Source organism: Atractosteus spatula, chromosome 4 (genome assembly GCF_055471065.1).
Source record: "Atractosteus spatula isolate fAtrSpa1 chromosome 4, fAtrSpa1.hap1, whole genome shotgun sequence".
Lineage (NCBI taxonomy): Eukaryota > Metazoa > Chordata > Actinopteri > Semionotiformes > Lepisosteidae > Atractosteus > Atractosteus spatula.
Window position 1 is genome coordinate 3,428,572 of NC_142709.1, and position 17,203 is coordinate 3,445,774.

The 17,203-nt window shown below is 46.4% G+C and overlaps 1 protein-coding gene across 4 annotated transcripts; it reads right to left on the reverse strand.

Annotated features, from left to right (window-relative positions):
- Nucleotides 1–1,948: 1,948 nt before the first annotated feature.
- On the reverse strand, nucleotides 1,949–16,365 carry chst10 (carbohydrate sulfotransferase 10). Of its 4 annotated transcripts, XR_016090945.1 has the most exons (8): nucleotides 16,218–16,328; nucleotides 15,552–15,630; nucleotides 14,498–14,643; nucleotides 7,295–7,398; nucleotides 4,704–4,932; nucleotides 4,138–4,243; nucleotides 2,756–3,780; nucleotides 1,949–2,384 (listed from the first exon to the last, which is right to left on the reverse strand). XR_016090945.1 is itself a non-coding variant. In XM_088913476.1 (7 exons), exons 2-7 carry the CDS (start codon nucleotides 15,557–15,559, stop codon nucleotides 3,243–3,245), a joined length of 1,131 nt encoding a protein of 376 aa, XP_088769602.1. In that variant the 5' UTR covers nucleotides 15,560–15,630; nucleotides 16,218–16,328; the 3' UTR covers nucleotides 1,949–3,242. The 4 variants fall into 4 exon arrangements, 3 of the variants coding, with proteins under 3 accessions (XP_088769602.1, XP_088769603.1, XP_088769604.1); XM_088913476.1 differs by having other exon boundaries at nucleotides 1,949–3,780; XM_088913477.1 differs by lacking the exon at nucleotides 15,552–15,630 and having other exon boundaries at nucleotides 1,949–3,780; nucleotides 16,218–16,365.
- Nucleotides 16,366–17,203: the final 838 nt, after the last annotated feature.

The following is a 17,203-nucleotide window of genomic DNA, read 5'->3' on the forward strand; positions in this document are numbered from 1 at the left end:
CTGTATCAGACGGCAGCTTTTTTCAGTTCGCGCGCGGTATACGTGTGGTTTGGCTGCAGCGTCTTAAGAAAAAGAAAAGAAAGGTCGCGTACTGTCATTAAAACCACAGTGCCTTCGTAACGGCAGCTTCACGTACGGGCCCGCTGCTTACGGATTAGCACTAATTAAGGGCGGTTATTAAGCGTTTAATCACTGGTTGACTCATATTTGTACGGAAGCGCATTGCTGCCACCAAGGAAAAAAATAAATCCTCGCCCTCCTCTCGTAATTGCGAGAAGATTGTCTCTTTGTGTGATCACGCGATGGCACAATTGTCATATAATCATACCTCTAATATTGCGGACTTGCGGTTTTAAGCAGTGGGACTGATGGCACGTATAACTGTTCATAACGGAATCACCATTGCTTTGATCTCTAAATCCCACAAAACCGGCCCTCATGCTTATAATGATTCTGTTCGTATTTGCTACATCATGATGACTGAACCCCAGTCGAAAGTATATCCGTACAAGTTCTGCAGCGCTGGACATCGACACGATCATTAAACCGAAAGTGCCCGCCAAGCTCACGGTAGCTTCTAGATGCGTTCAGTGCACAACGTAACAGGTTGTACGGTACACACACTGAAGTAATCACCGCTATCTTGTAATTACGAGATAAGGGGGGATTGATCTCGGAGAACTACAGGCACTTCGTACCTCGACGTACAAGGCGACTGGCTCTGCAGACTGGATAACACCGGACAGGCAGTGCACTTGTACAGCAACACGGCGTACTGGGGATGGAGACACCAGGGGACACAGATGACCATCAACCACATTAGCATCAGCGAGAAAAGAAAAATGACATCCTGCACATCAACAAAATAATGAGCACCCTCAAAGGATGGAGTATCATTGTGTTGGTGAAGAGCTCTGATTAAAAGGAACGCTATTCTTGAAATAGAAGTACTCCTTCCCAGACCCATGAGAGGTCTCTGAAGGGCTCCATGTCACCCAACTCCGCGCTGTGGGCACTAATGAGAAACTGCGGTATAGGAGACACAGGAAGTGCGCTGTTTGCTAATAAGACAGCTTAAAAATAATTCTAAAAATGAAAAAAAAAAAATACGAATGGCGATACCCTTTTTTTACATACCATTGTAACTATGCTACAGTGCTTAATTATCCCCAGGTATTTTTAACTTTGATATGCATTTCACTACCACCCTTCTGCTTACTGTGAAATTATCAATGAACAGCGGAATCTGGAAAGCTGAGGCCCAGTCACAGCTACTGCTGTCAGAGGCCGTGTCTGAAGCGCTGGACTGTGCACAAGGAAAAGCCTTCCTATGGCACCTGCGATCTACAGACTCAGCCATACCGTCCCTTTCTCCTCCTTACGAATCAGTCCCACGCAGGCTAAAATAACGGGCTGTCGGACATACACGTTCTTCCTTTACAAATAAGGATTTGCATTTCGAAAGGCCAACCGGCAAACACATTGGCGAGCTAATCGTCTCTACAGTCACGTCATTGCCTCTGTCCCACACAGCGTGACAGAGATGCTCATTGCTCTGAAGCAGCAGGATAATGAGGGGCCCGAGTCAAAAACCGCAACGCTGCTCCGCAAAGCATGCCTACAGAGCTCACACCTACACGGGGCTGTTCTTACAAAGGCTCTGGGTATTCATTTCCCCTTGGGTATGCGCACAGGAACACAGCTGCTTTTGTGAGTGTTGAGCAGACCTTTGAGCAGTGTCAAGTTGGGCCACAAGGATGTTCAAACACAGCAATGGGATTCTTTATTTGTTGCACGGACCCCCTTCTCTAGAGTGACTTGCAAAGATAGCCACACCGTAGCTGTATTTCATCCTAACAAGTCAACCCCAAGAGCAAATGAATGGTTTAAATCCAGTCATCCCTCCCGAGGTGAGAAGATTCCAATAAGCGCTCACGGATTCTCAGCATTTGTAAGTTTATTTTAATTCAACTGCACAGTTAGGATTCTCTAGTTTTTTGTGTCTTTGAACAAAATTCTATTAAAGTGTGTAGCCATATGGAAAAGATTTGGTTATCAGTATCACCTACAGGATTGTACACTTAACCCACAGAAGACCTGGCCACTGATTTTTTTCCTCTTTCCCAATTCTTGACTGCTATTTGGTAGCTATACACCGAGCACTGCAAATAACTTTCTCAAGTCCTGATCTACAAGGTTCGTTTTGTTAGGTAATGATACAAGTGTTTCCTACATGATCCAGCAGGTTGGTGCTTTAATAAGTGGATCATCTCTGAGGGTTTCCAGTTCACGACAATCCTCTACATCAGGAGGCAGGATAATTCGGCTCAGAGGTTTGAACGGGGAGCTGTGTCGCTGTTCAAGCTACAGAGGTTAACGGCACCCTGCAGGTACAATGAAGCAAAAAAAAAAAGGTTTTGGTTGTGGAGCCTTCTTCAGGGGTGTGAAAAAGGTTTCACAGCTGAAATGTCTCTTCCCACCTTCCTGCGTGGGAAGAGCATCAACTAATGTTGTTCAGGGACATGGAGACATTTAATTAGCTCATGTTCATAAGGCCCATCCAGATCACTAACTTGCCTTCCCTAGAGAAGATGTTGGAATACTTACTTATTTTTATGTCATAAATTCTTCCAACACCGAGCGTCAAAAAACAAGTCATGCTTGTGGCTTCCCTCAATCCTTCTGAACAGAATATCCCGTTTTAATTTTTCTGCGATGAGAATCAAATTGTCCTTATAGGCCATTCACTACTTACCTCATTATAAAGTCAATCTCAACACATCTCTGTGAACTGGAAAGCGATAATCTCCACACAGCTGCAATACACATGTTTATGGTTCACTGACTAGCATGAGCCACTATTACAATATCTCCTCTGCAGTCATAAAGAAACACGTTATGGCTACAAGTACTTCAAAACACTGTCTAAAATACAACACACATGGGAAAAGCAAAGTTGCAATGATCTTTTGAGTAGCCTCCAGTAATCCTATAAATTGGAACAGATCTCTCTTTATGCAGATGTATTCCACAAGGACACGCTGTAGCACATGTCAGAGTGAACAATAAACTAGTTTCCTATTCTGCAGTAAAAGGGCCCAAACAAAACTTTCCTTATTTACCATGAATTATTACAGCATGCAGTTTTAGTCAGGCAACAAAGAGTATACCCCTCCCATCTGGTCTTTAATTCCATACCATACTGAAACGTACAGATCCACAAAAAAAAAATCTAATTTAGGTTAGTTCAATAAAAAATCAGGTTTCTTGTAGCCAAAAAGACTAAAGTCACCTTGAAAGCGCGCGTAGAGACGACGGATATCTCTTTTGCTGATTCCGGAGAAGTATTTCTCCACCTTTGTCCTGTTGTACAAGGTAATGCCAGGGGGAATAGTGGGATATGAAACTAAATGGTCGATGCCAGCAGCCTTTAAAATATACGGGGCGTCTCGCTCCAGACTTTCATGGTGTCCGATCACGCTGTACTTGACGTCACAAGGAGCACACAGCTCCACATAGGTGACCCAGTGGATGATGTGATCTCCAAACTGCTGGTCCAGTCTCCGGCGGCCGGGGTCGCCCAGGTAGCGGATAAAGTCCTCAAAGCGCAGCCCCGTTGCTTCTGCGCGGCTCTTCCGGTACTTGCGGATGATGGCTGGCGCGATGTCATGTTTGTACCAGGGCTCGAACCTGGGGTTCTGCAGAAACTTGTCCTTGAAGGCAGAAATCAGCCTCTCGAATGGGTCTCTCACGATGAAGAATTTGAAATACGTGTTTAACCTGGAAACACAAACAGCACTCACTGCTCGGGCACATGCCATATTAAATATATAATAAAAATACACTCTGCTGGTCAACACGGGTGCAGAGTGCTGCTACAGACCCTTAGGAGCTAGTTACAACGTACCAGCTGTACCAGGTGTCTTATTCTAGAACTGGATGACACTCATTTTGCAATTTCACACTGCAGCTGCACTTTTACCCCGTTACCGTCACTCACACTGAAATTCCCTGTCCTGGGGGGAGAAAGTAACCGCTGATTCTAATGGAGCAGGGAGAAAACGCGCAGTGGAGAGAAGCCACCTCCATCTTTGTAAGCACTGTGTTTCTTTTCTCCCCCGTGCGGGTTTTGCTCACCTTTCCGCGATCTCCCGCTCGCTCAGGGAGGACAGGCGGGGCAGGCCGTTCCTCTCGTGGTCGTGAACCAGCGCCTCCGGAATCTCCTCCACCGCGGAGAAAGCCCCTGAAGGACAGCGCAGAGGAGGCACGCGGTCAGGTACGGCCCCCTCCGCTCCGCGGGCACACCCAGACCAGCCGGCAGCGCGTTTCACCACTCCCGTCGCTAGCCCTTTCTTACACTGCTCCACTGATCTGGTTTTCAACTAGCAGGTTACAGGACCACCAGTGTTTGATGCTAGTTATCTGCACAGGTGACAGCTGGTTGTATTCAGTTAACTGAGACCGTTTGGTCGGATTAAGAATTGATGCTGCACCGCTGGAAAAAAAACCAACTCAAGATGAAAATTTGCACCAAAAACAAGCCATAAACAGAGGCACAAACACCAAAAAATTAAAAGGTGTGACCAGTCAGCATCCACAACAAGCCAGCCTCAGTTGAGATACTGCTTTCCCTCTATGTTTTCAATATTGCTGTACAGTATCACCCCCAGAGGCTACACCTACAAAATCACTCTGCCATTTACCGTTGAGCACAATGAGGACCTTCTTCCACTGCGTGTTCCCTACTTTGGGAGTCTGGCAGAAGAGGATCTTGTGCTTGTCACACACGAAGATTCGGTCCAGGACAAACTTGCTGATGGGAGTGTGGGTGAGGTTCTTCAGTGTGCTGTTCCTGCACACAGCCGATACCAGCTCCAGTCGCTTCTGCGCCACTGTCTCCCAGTCTCCCCCTTCCACAGGGCCCTCAGGACCCTGCAAGAGACGAGTGTCTTCATCACCCCCGGCTCAACAACCGCTGTAGTTACTGCTGTCAAGGAAGCTTTTTCCTAGTACTTATTCCGGGGCTAGGCTACTGCCCTGCTTATTCATCACTCTGGACTGAAATTTGTGATCTGCTTGCAACGATCTTCTCCGATCCCAGATACTCATATAAAAGATATTTCAGGAAATCATAATGCCTCTCGAACTGCAGATTGCCCAAACCGGCAATTATGAATTATTATTAAATGCTGAAGCTGAGCTTTTTTTGGACAAAACCGGATTTTCCTAAGCCTACAAGATCTTGGCATTTCATAAGACACAAAAGGGCCTCCTCCTTAAAAGGACACCATAGAGCTTATTTAGAAAGGAGTGTGAAATGACGACCCAATCTGTCATTTGCTGTTCAAGAAAGCGCAGTTTGTCAGGCTGTCATGATTTGGTCTTCAGTGCGTCATCTTATCTGCCTGCAAGAGAGACTCCATAACCCCATAATGCAACCTGCAGAATCACCTTGCCTTCTGTTTACTTCTACCATCATGAAACCATCTGCATTCTGTGTGTAGGCAATTTGTTTACTCATTCACATATCCCCAGACACAAATAAACACAGCAAGACCAAATGAAACCCAATGCATTTAAGAACTCCCCTTCCTATTGCAAGGGGCTAAGGACAAACTATTTAGCTTTAACACATTCGTAAGTTATCCCCCCCTGTAGCATAACACACCGCTGCCCACAGAACGTCGTTTTAAAACGGAGGCAATGAGCGTTTAAATTTTAGAGGAGACATTTGCAGCCCCTACAGTTGTTACAGAACCACGTCACTTCACATATGGTCCCTGCGTGCAGTGAAGAGTGATAACAGACAATTAACTTGACCAGCCACGAAAAGAGAGATTCACAATGCGTCATTACAGGGAAGGAGTTCTTACACGTAGGAAAGACGGAAGAAATCCAAGTTAAGGGCGATAATCTGGTGGATTATGTGCATTACCTGTGCCTTTTGTCAAGGTACCTGAAGGACAATGAACTAAATCAACATAGATAACAGAAAGTCATGCCTGGACAACAAGTTTCAGCTCTATGAAGCAGGATTTAATCACATTCTTCATACAATGTGGCGCACAGCACATTCAGCTCATTCAGACTCCCCAGCATGTCCTTCACTATGGGAATTCAAAACTGAATGAAAAACCCCTCCCTTGTAGCAGGTGGACAATTCAAAGTTCAAATCAAGTTCTCAACCAGTTTATTTCCCTAAAGACTGTCACCAATGTTCCCGTCATATTGTAGGCCCGAATTACAAGAATGATATTAACGCAATCTAATATTAACGCAAGCCAAAAATCTGCTTGCGCACCACTAATTGGAAGCGTGAATGTGGGGGAAAAAATTGCAATTGATACCGTATGTCAAATTCTGTCCCCATGAAAATACACTTTGGTGGAAGCAAATTTTTTCTAATTCTTATAACTTATTTTTTCCTCGCATGTAGACAAGTTTATAATGTCAACTTTTATCCTGATAAAGAGCATATGCTTATTATGTATTAATAACTAAAAAGAGAAAACTATTAATTATTTAGTCTGTAAAGCCTTCGGCCAGTCACAGGCCACTGTTTTAGAGCAATTCTTGCTCAAAGCAGAAAGAAAACCCCATGCATAAAACACAAAGCTAAAAACAGGCGATCGTGTCTTTACACCATTGCTGATTTGACTGATAATCTTTGAGAATTGTAATTACAGTAAGTCTGTTGGGATGTAGACCCACTGAGAACAAGGAGCACTGCCTCACCTTGACAGGAGTTCCCAGAGCTCTCAGTCCAGTGCTTGCCCAGTTCAACATTTATATTACTACACTATCTGTAAGACAAGTGCAATGCACACTGCAAACCACACTGAGGACTGATATAAAATACAGACACCAAACAAGGAAGTCAAATATTTAAATAAAGAAGAAGAAACACTTCTTCCACATGAGGTGTGGAAGTGATCTGCATGCAAGGTCTCGGAAATGTAGCTCTGGCCCAGCTATTCTGAACACGTAAAGAGCCTGAATGAGAAGAATTCGCTACGCTGTGATCTGCACACTGCACACAGCTACTTCTAGACAGGATCGGAAATAAACCGAATGACGTTCGCCAACTGCCTGTCGGCAGAGCAGTCCGGGTCCCTGCCTATTGACGCCTTTATGTTTGTCATGCCACTTCAGTTGATGACGTCTTCTCATACAGCTTGTACTAGCGGCTGCTTTTATGTTCACTTTCTTAAGAAAATTCTGTCATTGCTTCTGCACCACTGGAGAATTGTGTGTCCATCCTGTGAGGGCCTCATGGTGAAAGACAGGCTCTTACTTGATTTGCATTTGTTCTCTTCTTCTCGGGCTCCTGCGCTTGGGACTTGACATCTTTTGTGGCCGGCACAGTCCAACTTAATGATTCCGACTTACCCCCGTAGTCTGAAAAACAAGACGGCAGAAGTGTCAGGTCTCTCTTTTACTTGAAAAATATCAAACAGCTTGGTAAAATACCCATCCATTTATTTTGTGAATGCCTTTCAGGCCACGATAATCCCATCTATTAAAACCCACAACAAAATAAGACAGTTCCAAACGTTCTCATAGAAAATGTCCAGAAACAGTGCCAAGTGCCTCTATCAGTGACACATTTTGTATGCAATATTCAGCCTGGTTATTTTAAATAAGCATATACTGTACCTCTCTCTAAACTGCAACTAGCAGTTTCCAATTCAGCAAAGCTTATCCATTGACCTCTGAGTATAATGTTTTCATTATTTTGAATACTGCAGTTGTGATTACTGTATATCATTGAGCAGACTTTTGCAGGAATATCCCATTCAATAACGAGCACAAATAAATATGCACCTCAATACACACATCAGCTGGCAAACTGCACGGGCGAAATGCTCATCAGGCTTTGAGAGGTGGACAAGGCACGATTTAGCGGCTGTGATATGAATTGAAAGGCTGTTTGCCCTGGTTTGGATTAAGTACAGGTTTAGCATTTTTAACTGGGAGGCAGAATTGGCAGCAGACAATAATTAAGGGACAGAAAACTAACCAATTCATGCAATTGATCGATAAATACATAGGCCTGAGTGTATTTCAGCCCATTTCCTCTGTTTGGAACGTCCAAGTAAGGAGTTTTCCCATCCATTATTGCTATCAAATGCATTCTGGTGGCATCATGTGGCCATTTTGAAGGTCATACCTCTGACAACAGTGCTTCAGAAAAGAGCTGCATCTACAAAGCAAGACTCCTGGTCACCTTAGGTCACCTGAAGCATAACAACCCAAGCAATGCCAGAGTTAATTTGAACATTTAACATCGTAAGCAGTTTCAACAATACTTAGTATACATTGCAAAGCTAAAACTCTCAATATTGCCCATCCCTACTGCAAACAGCTGTATCTCCTGCCACAGTAACATACAGGGATTTCACGAAGGTCCACACCAAAGCACGGTGTGGAACGAGGTGCCAGCCTCCAGATAACATCTACATCGAACTGGGGTACAGGCTGCTCGGTAACAGTCAGTCACTCAAGACCCCATGCCACTTCTCACAACAAAAGGCGTTATCCCCCAGTATGATGGCTAAGGCGTGAACAATACAAGAGATAAGATAAGATCACTTTATTGGCCAGATACAATTTCATGCATGAGGAATTCGTATTTTCGCAGACCCCAGCTTGCTCTCCATGAGACACACAGACAGGGAGAGAAGCTGGGGGTCAGAGCGCAGGGTCAGCCGATGTACAGCGCCCCTGGAGCAGCTGGGGTTAAGGGCCTTGCTCAGGGGCCCAACGGAGTAGGATTCCTCTGCCGGCCGCGGGATTTGAACTGGCAACCTTCCAGCCACAGGCGGAGATCTTTAGCCACAGAGACACCGCTCCGCCCACCTCACGGCTCCCTACGTCACACGGGTAAAGCCATTTCTCACTTCTGCACGTGACCGAGTGTGCAGCTGGGAGCCCGGAGCAGAACGGTAGCCAGGGCCCACAAGGGGGCGCACTGTCTTTCAGCGGAGGACGGAGCTGGCACCCCCCTGCCTCCTCCTCCTCTATAGGCCGAGCTAGGATGAAGAGCGCTCCACAAAACGAGATCACAGAGAAAACGTAAATCAAGCCGTTTGAGAGCATGACAAAGACCAGGAACACTGACAAACCATCTCTCTCGCACTTTGTCAGATTAAGAACCAGCCTCGCTAGCATCAGGTTTCCTGCTCTCCTGAGCCTGATAAGAGGCTGCCCGTCCGCTGCAGGAGTCGAGGAGACGCGGCAGGTGTTCCTACAACACGAGGGAAGGAAACACACTCTTGTGTCACACGGGCGCACCTCAGAACTGCAGTCGCTCCAAGTGACAGAGCACATGGACCAGCAGCCCCGGGGGCTGGCGTGACAGTGCGCGGTGGGGGGTCTCTTCCAGACCAGCGGACCTCCAGCTGACAGCTCACAAGGCCTTGTTAGCACTGTGAGCCTGTATCGGAGCACTCAGGGTAATTGGGAGTCGCAGCCGGTGGACAAAAGGGTGTGAATTGTACCGATACTGCTGCCATTGTTGTTGGCTTCTAAATTATTTTCCCTCCTTAAACAAGACGCTTGCAGGTTCAGTGCCCGTGATGGCGAGGTAAACAGCTGACAGGCTGCTTCTGTAACTCCACGCCAGGCTCTGTAATTGCCCTGCAGACAAGTGCCTTCCCACTCCTGCGGGAGGTTTCTGCTCGCGCACAAACGAGGAATGAAACTTCTTCACTTCGCTTCACTTCGTAAGGAAAAAAGAGAAGTACGGCCCTCGGCCTCACGCGGACCTGGAGTCTGCTGGGCAGGAGGTTTCTCAGATGAAATGCAGGGGGTGCTTTAGAAGTGCAGCTGGCGTTGACAGGTGAGTGCAGCAAGAGACCCACAGCCCTGTGACCAGCTGGCTTCTCCCCAGGGAGAAGATCAGGAGACCAGGTCAGGTGTGCCTCCCGCATGAGGACATGACAGGAGGGTGCAGGCCAAAGGAAAGAGCAAAACGAGTGCTGAAGGAGCACCAGTCCAGGACAGGGGTCCTGAATGGACAGGAAACTACTGGCGCACAGAGAACCCAGGTGCTCCTTCCCCTTTTACAACCACAGCTGAGACCACACAATTAAAAACGACAGAACAGAACTGGGGAATTATCGGTCCTGGCAAACGTGTGCGAAAAAACTGCATGCCAGCTTTTTTAACTAAGCACGATTTCTGAGAACAGCACAACTACTGACAGACAGAGAAGATCATTGCCCAGAACCTTAAAAACTTCCATCTACCTGATAACCTTCTCATTTCTCGAAGAAAGCATTCACCCGTGATGACAACAACGACCACATCTACAAAGGATTGCTCCCATTTTACGAACTGTCAGTGTGTCACAAATGAGTAGGTAATGCAGGCTGATGAGCTCAACAAGTGCAAGTGGCATGTAATAAGGTTTTAAGAAAGGCACAAGGACAAATTGCCTCCGCAATACCTGAGTCCTTGATGCATAATTAACTCAGGATGTTCCAGCACCAACGTTGAGACAGTAAGGTGAGGTGTGTGTAAATGAGTTCTCTCCAACAAGAAAACATAATGTACCGAAGCCGCAGGCAACTGCGAGACGCAGGATTGCTCCAATTTGTTAAGAGAATGTCTTCAACCCCCACAGGCCAGCCTTTAATAGGCAATGTGGTGAAAACATCGCACCCTAACCAGAGCCCCTGTAATGGTTACAAGGCAGCGCGATCATTTGTCTGCCACAGGTGAATTGAAAGACGAGAAAGCAACCGTCTTTCACATCCGCAGAACACTTCAAATTCCAAGACAACAAGTTAGGAACACATACCGGTATCGATAAAGATGAGCTGGAGTACCCCACCACCCAGAGCTGATGCCGCCGATTAGGAAATTCTGGTCTAAAGGCAAGAGCGCCACTTACTGGTCCACCAGCAAAAGTTACAGCAACAACCTGCTTTTCCTTGGAGAACGGGCTGCGAACGGGCCTTTGACACTGATGTCAAAAGCTACCTTATCCTCCCTGGGGGTAACCTTCCACGGTCCCCAGAACAGAGCCCGTTTGTTTAAACAAGTCTGTGACATCGTTTGCTTTTCCTACAATAGCTTTGACAATTCAATCCACGGTCCCTTCCAAGACTCTTCAAATTCCAACACAAGCACGTCCCTGGCTTTGCATCTCCCAGTGGTCCTCCAGGTCAGAATTTCAACGCAGTCTGTGCGGAGAGATGGTGCCTAGACTCCCTTGAATTTTTTTTTGCTCTTCAGACTGAGGGGTGACTATGGGAAAAAACAAACACTCAAAAATATTTTGATAGAAGGCAGCAAATCAAGCATGGTCTGGGCATGCAGTTTGGGATTATTGGAGGGACTCTAAATTAATAATAATAATAATTCCTTACACTTATATAGCCCTTTTCTGCACACTCCACTCAAAGCGCTTTACAGGTAATGGGGACTCCCCTCCATCCCCACCAGTGTGCAGCCCCACCTGGATGATGCGCCAGTCCGCTCCCCACACACCAGCTCTCAGTGGGGAGGAGAGCAGAGTGATGAAGCCAGTTCAGAGATGGGGATTATTAGGAGGCCAGGATTGGTAAGGGCCAGGGGAAAATTTGGCCAGGATACTGGGGTAACACCCCTACTCTTCTCAAGAAACACCCTGGGATTTTTAATGACAACAGAGTCTCAGGACCTTGGTTTTACGTCTCATCCGAAGGACAGCGCCTTTCTTACAGTATAGTGTCCCTGTCACTATACTGGGGCATTAGGACCCACACAGACCACAGGGTGAGCGCCCCCTGCTGGAACCACTGACACCTCTTCCAGCAGCAACCTTAGTTTTTCCCAGGAGTCTCCCATCCAGGTACTGTCCAGGCTCACACTGCTGAGCTCCAGTGGGCTGCCAGCTGCGAGTTGCAAGGTAATATGGCTGCTGGCTGTCACAAATTATCCGTCGTGATAATGAACATCTTCAGAGGGCACTTTGGAGAGGCTAAGCCACCTATGCTGTGCTCTACAAATTTGGTTTATTTGTTTAGTTTTGCTCCGCCTAGCACGTGATCTAGAGGAAATGATTCCAGTGAACAGAACCTACCAGAACCTCTCTGAGCTGCATTCTAACAAACTATAAGGGTAAGTAACCATCCAGAGCAACTATCACCTTTTACTCTAGCTTGTGGTCTTCCTGCCTCAGAAAAAACAGCAGGCTGATATTAACTTCCTGCATCCCAAAGGACAGCACAAGCCTATTACTGCCCACACCATCCAGAGTGACTCATTGTAGGCACTGTGAAAGTCCCTTCCTGTTCAAATTATCACCCCTCACGAAGAACGAGATCCTCAACAACTAGAAGTTGAACAGACATCAAAAACCTATGAAGGAGGGAAAGTACATCCTCAGCACAGAAAAGCGATTGATTACTATACATCAGGATGACCACCTGTAAATGGAAAATTCTGTTCAACTCAATAGAAATCACTTTTACCAATTCTGACAGGTTTTCTGTTGGATGTCCTCTTCCCCCCCTCCATCAAACTCAGTGATTCAAAGGACTTAAACACTGGTGATGCACCACTTCACATAATAAAAATTAAAAATGCACTGGCTGGTTAGCGAAATCAACAGTTGTAATGACTAGAGTGCAAGGAAAAGAAAACTGTGCAAAACTCAATATTGACTTGTTCATTTGCCTCCATTTGTTTCAGTCACTTGCGTTAATGGGTCACCTTGGCAAGTAGATTACAGCTGCACTTTGCTGCACCAGTAATTAGCAGGAGAGTATATCAGACTCCTAATCCAACGTTTGTTTAATTGCATTAGTTGTGCAATTACTTTATTCACAAAGCACACCTGACATTCTGCGTTCAGCTCTGTGCTATGTCTCAACCGATGGTGGGCACAGAACGTACAGGAAGTGTCGATAAGGCTCGAGGATAAGATACGCAAAACTTAACAATATCTAAACATTTTGTCACTGGATGAGCAAGTTTTGGTGCAGCTCACAAAATATTTTAAAGGGAATAAAAATGTATCCCCCTTTCTGAGCTTTCAGATAAGCCCATAAACAACATACGTGTTTTTTGGAGAAATTCATGGCCTTGGAAAAGTCAGAAGAAATCCAACATTTGACCCACATTGATGGCCTGTAGCTCAGGTTACAAGAAGTCACTCAAGCCTAACATCTACACTGTAACCACGGCTTCCAATGGCAAATGCATTTTACAGTATTCACAAAATTAAAAAAAGGGGGAGATGGATCTGTCCTTTATCTGAAAGCCTGGAATGTGCTTTCAGATAAAGTCTGTCCCAGAAGCACTTGGTCCAAGGCAGGACTACACCCTGAATGGGACAGCAGTCTGAATGGGGAGGAGCCGTTCAGAGATACTGATTGACCCAGTCCATATTTCAACATTACAGTGCCGTTAACAGTCTGAATACATCATTTACATCATCGCAGGACAAATGTATCTGATGAACATGTCTCAAGATGGTGAGTGTGTCTACAGGCTATGCTTTTTTTATGTTTCCACAATGTAAGATAAACTTTGATCAGTATTTGCACATTTTTATGGAATTAATTTATATCCATACAATGATATCAAACAAAAGGGTTTATGACCTGTTAGATTATAGGATCCGTTTTGAAACCTGTAACACGTAAAATGAACAGATTTGCAATTATGATGCTGCATGCCAATAAAAGCTTTACAGTAGTGAGAAACTGTGTTTAATATCAATTCTCAAGGGGGTTGGATGGCAGTGTCGCTTCGGGAACCCTAACTGAAAAAAGCATTAGGTCTCGTCAGGTAACGAACATATTAAAACAACGAAAAACAAATTTGTTAGGAATGTCTTCAATCATTTGTACTGTGACAATTGTGTCTCTCATGTGTAAAAAAAAAAAATCAATCATGTTTAACCTTCTTTGGCTGTTTACAGGCATCAGACATTTTGTGAATTTCGCTCTGCTGTATTTATGATGTTTATTGGTTCAGTGGTGCAACACTGGCTACGTTATTATTGTACGGCTTGCACGGTCCAACTCAACAATAATTACGCGCTAAACTGGGGTCCAGTACTTCACGTAGTACTTCAAAGACGAGGCAGGTGCGGCTAAGTCGATTATTCGAGACTGTACCCCAAGACTCCGTTCTCTGGACCCCCTTAGCCGACTGGCATAATCAAGCCATCTCCTGGTCACAGGTGGGACCACGCTGCAGGGGGATGAGAGAGTTCACATCGCAAATCGAATCAGCTGCTAACCACGTCAGGCGGGTCAATAAACCTCAAGCCTTTAAAATGCAGTTCACATGGTGACGGAACAGGAACGTTTCTTGACCTGACGGTCTCAAGGGCTACTTTTATTGAACTCTTGCACCCCTCCTGCGCCGGCCACCGAGCCTCAAGGCAGCTGGTATCCAGGAAACCGTCTCCTGGAGCCGCCCCCCCCACCCACCACCACCTGGGGGATTTCGGGATAAGGGATAAGCAGGTCCTCCGGCTTACGGCTCGGAGACTCACCGTCGGGGACTCGGGAGCTGAAGCTGATGAACTTGCTGGCAAACATCAGGATCAGCAGCACCCAGCCGCAGGCGCCCAGGAGCAGCCAGCGGTGCCGCATCGTGTCCGGCGTCATCCGCTCCCGGGCATCGGGGCAGCACCGCGACCTGCTGGCCCGGCGTCACAGCGCAAGACAACATGGAAACAAAACAAACAGACAGACAGGCAATCGACGTGAATTCACTGGTCAGGAGGTTGAAAGGGGTTGGGGGCACACCTCGTAAGGTCCAACACCCCACGGGAGAATAAATCGATCACAAGGACACAAGACTGACCGCTAGCAATGAAATAAATCTACACCCCCCCTCCTCCCCGTCTCCAAACTGCAGTTCAAGGCCGGCGGGCGTCCCAACCTGTGTCCAGACACTTAACCGAGAAGCAGCTGGTCACAGAGCCTGACCCTTCTGAACTGACCCCCTGCCCTACTTAAAAATAATGTAACGTCACACGCTGTATTCATCGTAAATGGGGAGGGGGGTGTTGGGCAAGTATTAGTGCAGGCGCTTCTTTTTAGCTCTTGTGCGAAATAAAAAAAATGTTGCAAAAAAAAACAACAACCCCGAAGCCTTAAAAGTCGCTCGATGTGACCCCCACCTCCCCAAGGATACACTTTACTAGAATAAGTGAATCCCTCGTTTTCAACGCTCACCCGGTCTCTGTCACCTGCTAAATTTGCCGCTTTAAAACATTTATTTTAGACAATGATGAGCGGGTGTTCGTTTTGAGTACCGTTTTCTTTTCTTTTTCATGGGCTTGACCACTTGTCGCGATACGTATTTGGATTTAAAACGACACGGTGGCGCGTTTCAAGCGCCTCGGGTGTGTGTTTTAGTGTTTCTGACATGCCCGTGTACGAGAAGCACTTTTTAAAAGTCATGTCAAGGCGAGGTGCTATAATCGTGACTGCATTTCAGTCTCCCTCACCATGTTTGAGTGTCTTCTTAACACTCAAAATAAAACCCCGTCACGGACGTACTGGAAACCAATGATGAAATTCATGTGTTGTAATACGTACACCAGCATTTACAGCTACTGCATCTCCGTGTCTTCGTGCTTCTGCGCTGCTCTTTCTGCAAGTGCTGGTCTGTTAGCAGCTGTTTTGACAGACAGGACGTATGCGTGTTACTTTTTAGTCGCAAGTTTCTCACAGGCCCCCCCGAATCGTCTCGGTGTGTTTTCGTGGGATTGTAGCCTCTCTAAATTAAATCACCCAGGAGGTGCGGCGCCCGTGTTAAATACACAGTGAAGACCCTCACGTCCCCAGAGTGGGAGAATAACCGTCCTAATGTGGTAACAAAAAGGGTACGTGTTCGCCCGTCCACTCGGCAGAAACATCTGCACGAAATCCCCAGAGTATCTTCCTACAAATGCACGATGCACGCTCGGATTCACCCTTCATTCAAAAGCCAAAACAAACAGACGTGTGTGGGGAAGAGGAGGAAAAAAGGAACAGATAAAAGCAGGGAAGCGCTAGTCTTGACCGGAATTACAATGCAACGCTGCCCCCAGCGCATCTACTGCATCCGTTTCCGAACAGGCACCCCGGGCCTCGGGTCCCGCAGCGCAGCGTAGCCGGGGTGTAGCTGCACCGAGCCGGGCTCGTCGCAAGCGAGGTGGCGGTGCAGCACCACGGGGAGGGGGGGGGGAAGCGAAGGAAACCCACAGTCGTGCATGCACCCACCTTCTAGCTCATACCGTGCACGGCGACGGAAGGGCTTCGGCCGCGTCAGAGCTACCGCGTTTCGTCCATAACGCCGAAAACATATTCGCTTGTTTATTGGCAATAACTGTATCTTCTTTTCACTGTTGGTTAAAAAAAAAAGAAGACCGAAATCTGTCGCCCCCTACCGGCCAGTGGGTACATTGCAGTTGTGAATAAGCACGTGTCAGGTCACCGCAAGAAGCAGCCGGGATTAGGACTGCTCTGTTTCTATTCGCAGTCTGTTTCATAATTGATTAATCTTTTGGCGCTTAACTGTACGTGTGTGACACGCTGAAACCTATAGAAAGTGCAACATAACAATGTACTGTTGTACTTCATAAACTGCGTGTTTTCTGATTTTACTGGCAAAATGATTAAACAAATAGTACTACCTGTACTAGACTCCTGTTGAGTCACCTGAAAATCCAGAGCTCACACCTGCCTCCGTTCAAAGATTTACGAGCCTGTTGCCGAGGCCGTATTGATTGCAAAGCCCGTCTTTTCACCGCTGCAACTATCTCGTTATCGCAGTGCTGTCGGTTCTGTTGCCGCCACATTATCTGCAGTGTTCAAAGGGGATTACAAGCTCTTTCAAAGTGTTTCCCATCTCCTCTGCTTCAGTTGGCTTTAGCATATCTCCCCAGAAGTGTAGAAAACAACGAGGGAGACATTTAGTGTGCCTTCGTGCTTAAAATCCAGACATGCTACTGAGACACAGAGCATGTTCTCCTTCCCGAGATGCAGTAGGTCCGTCATGTGTTTAAAGACAGCCCGTGCTAATTGTAATTAACGCGCAGTGCTTAGATGCTGAACAGTGCTGGAATATTTTTTTAAATCCTTTCGTCCATTACTTTAGCTTGTATTCTGTTCAATCCGTAGGCAATAAATTACAGATTTGCAGTACAAGACTAAAAGTAATCTGGAACCCTTTTTTGTGTCGTACACTGTAGAAGGCAGATGTGTTT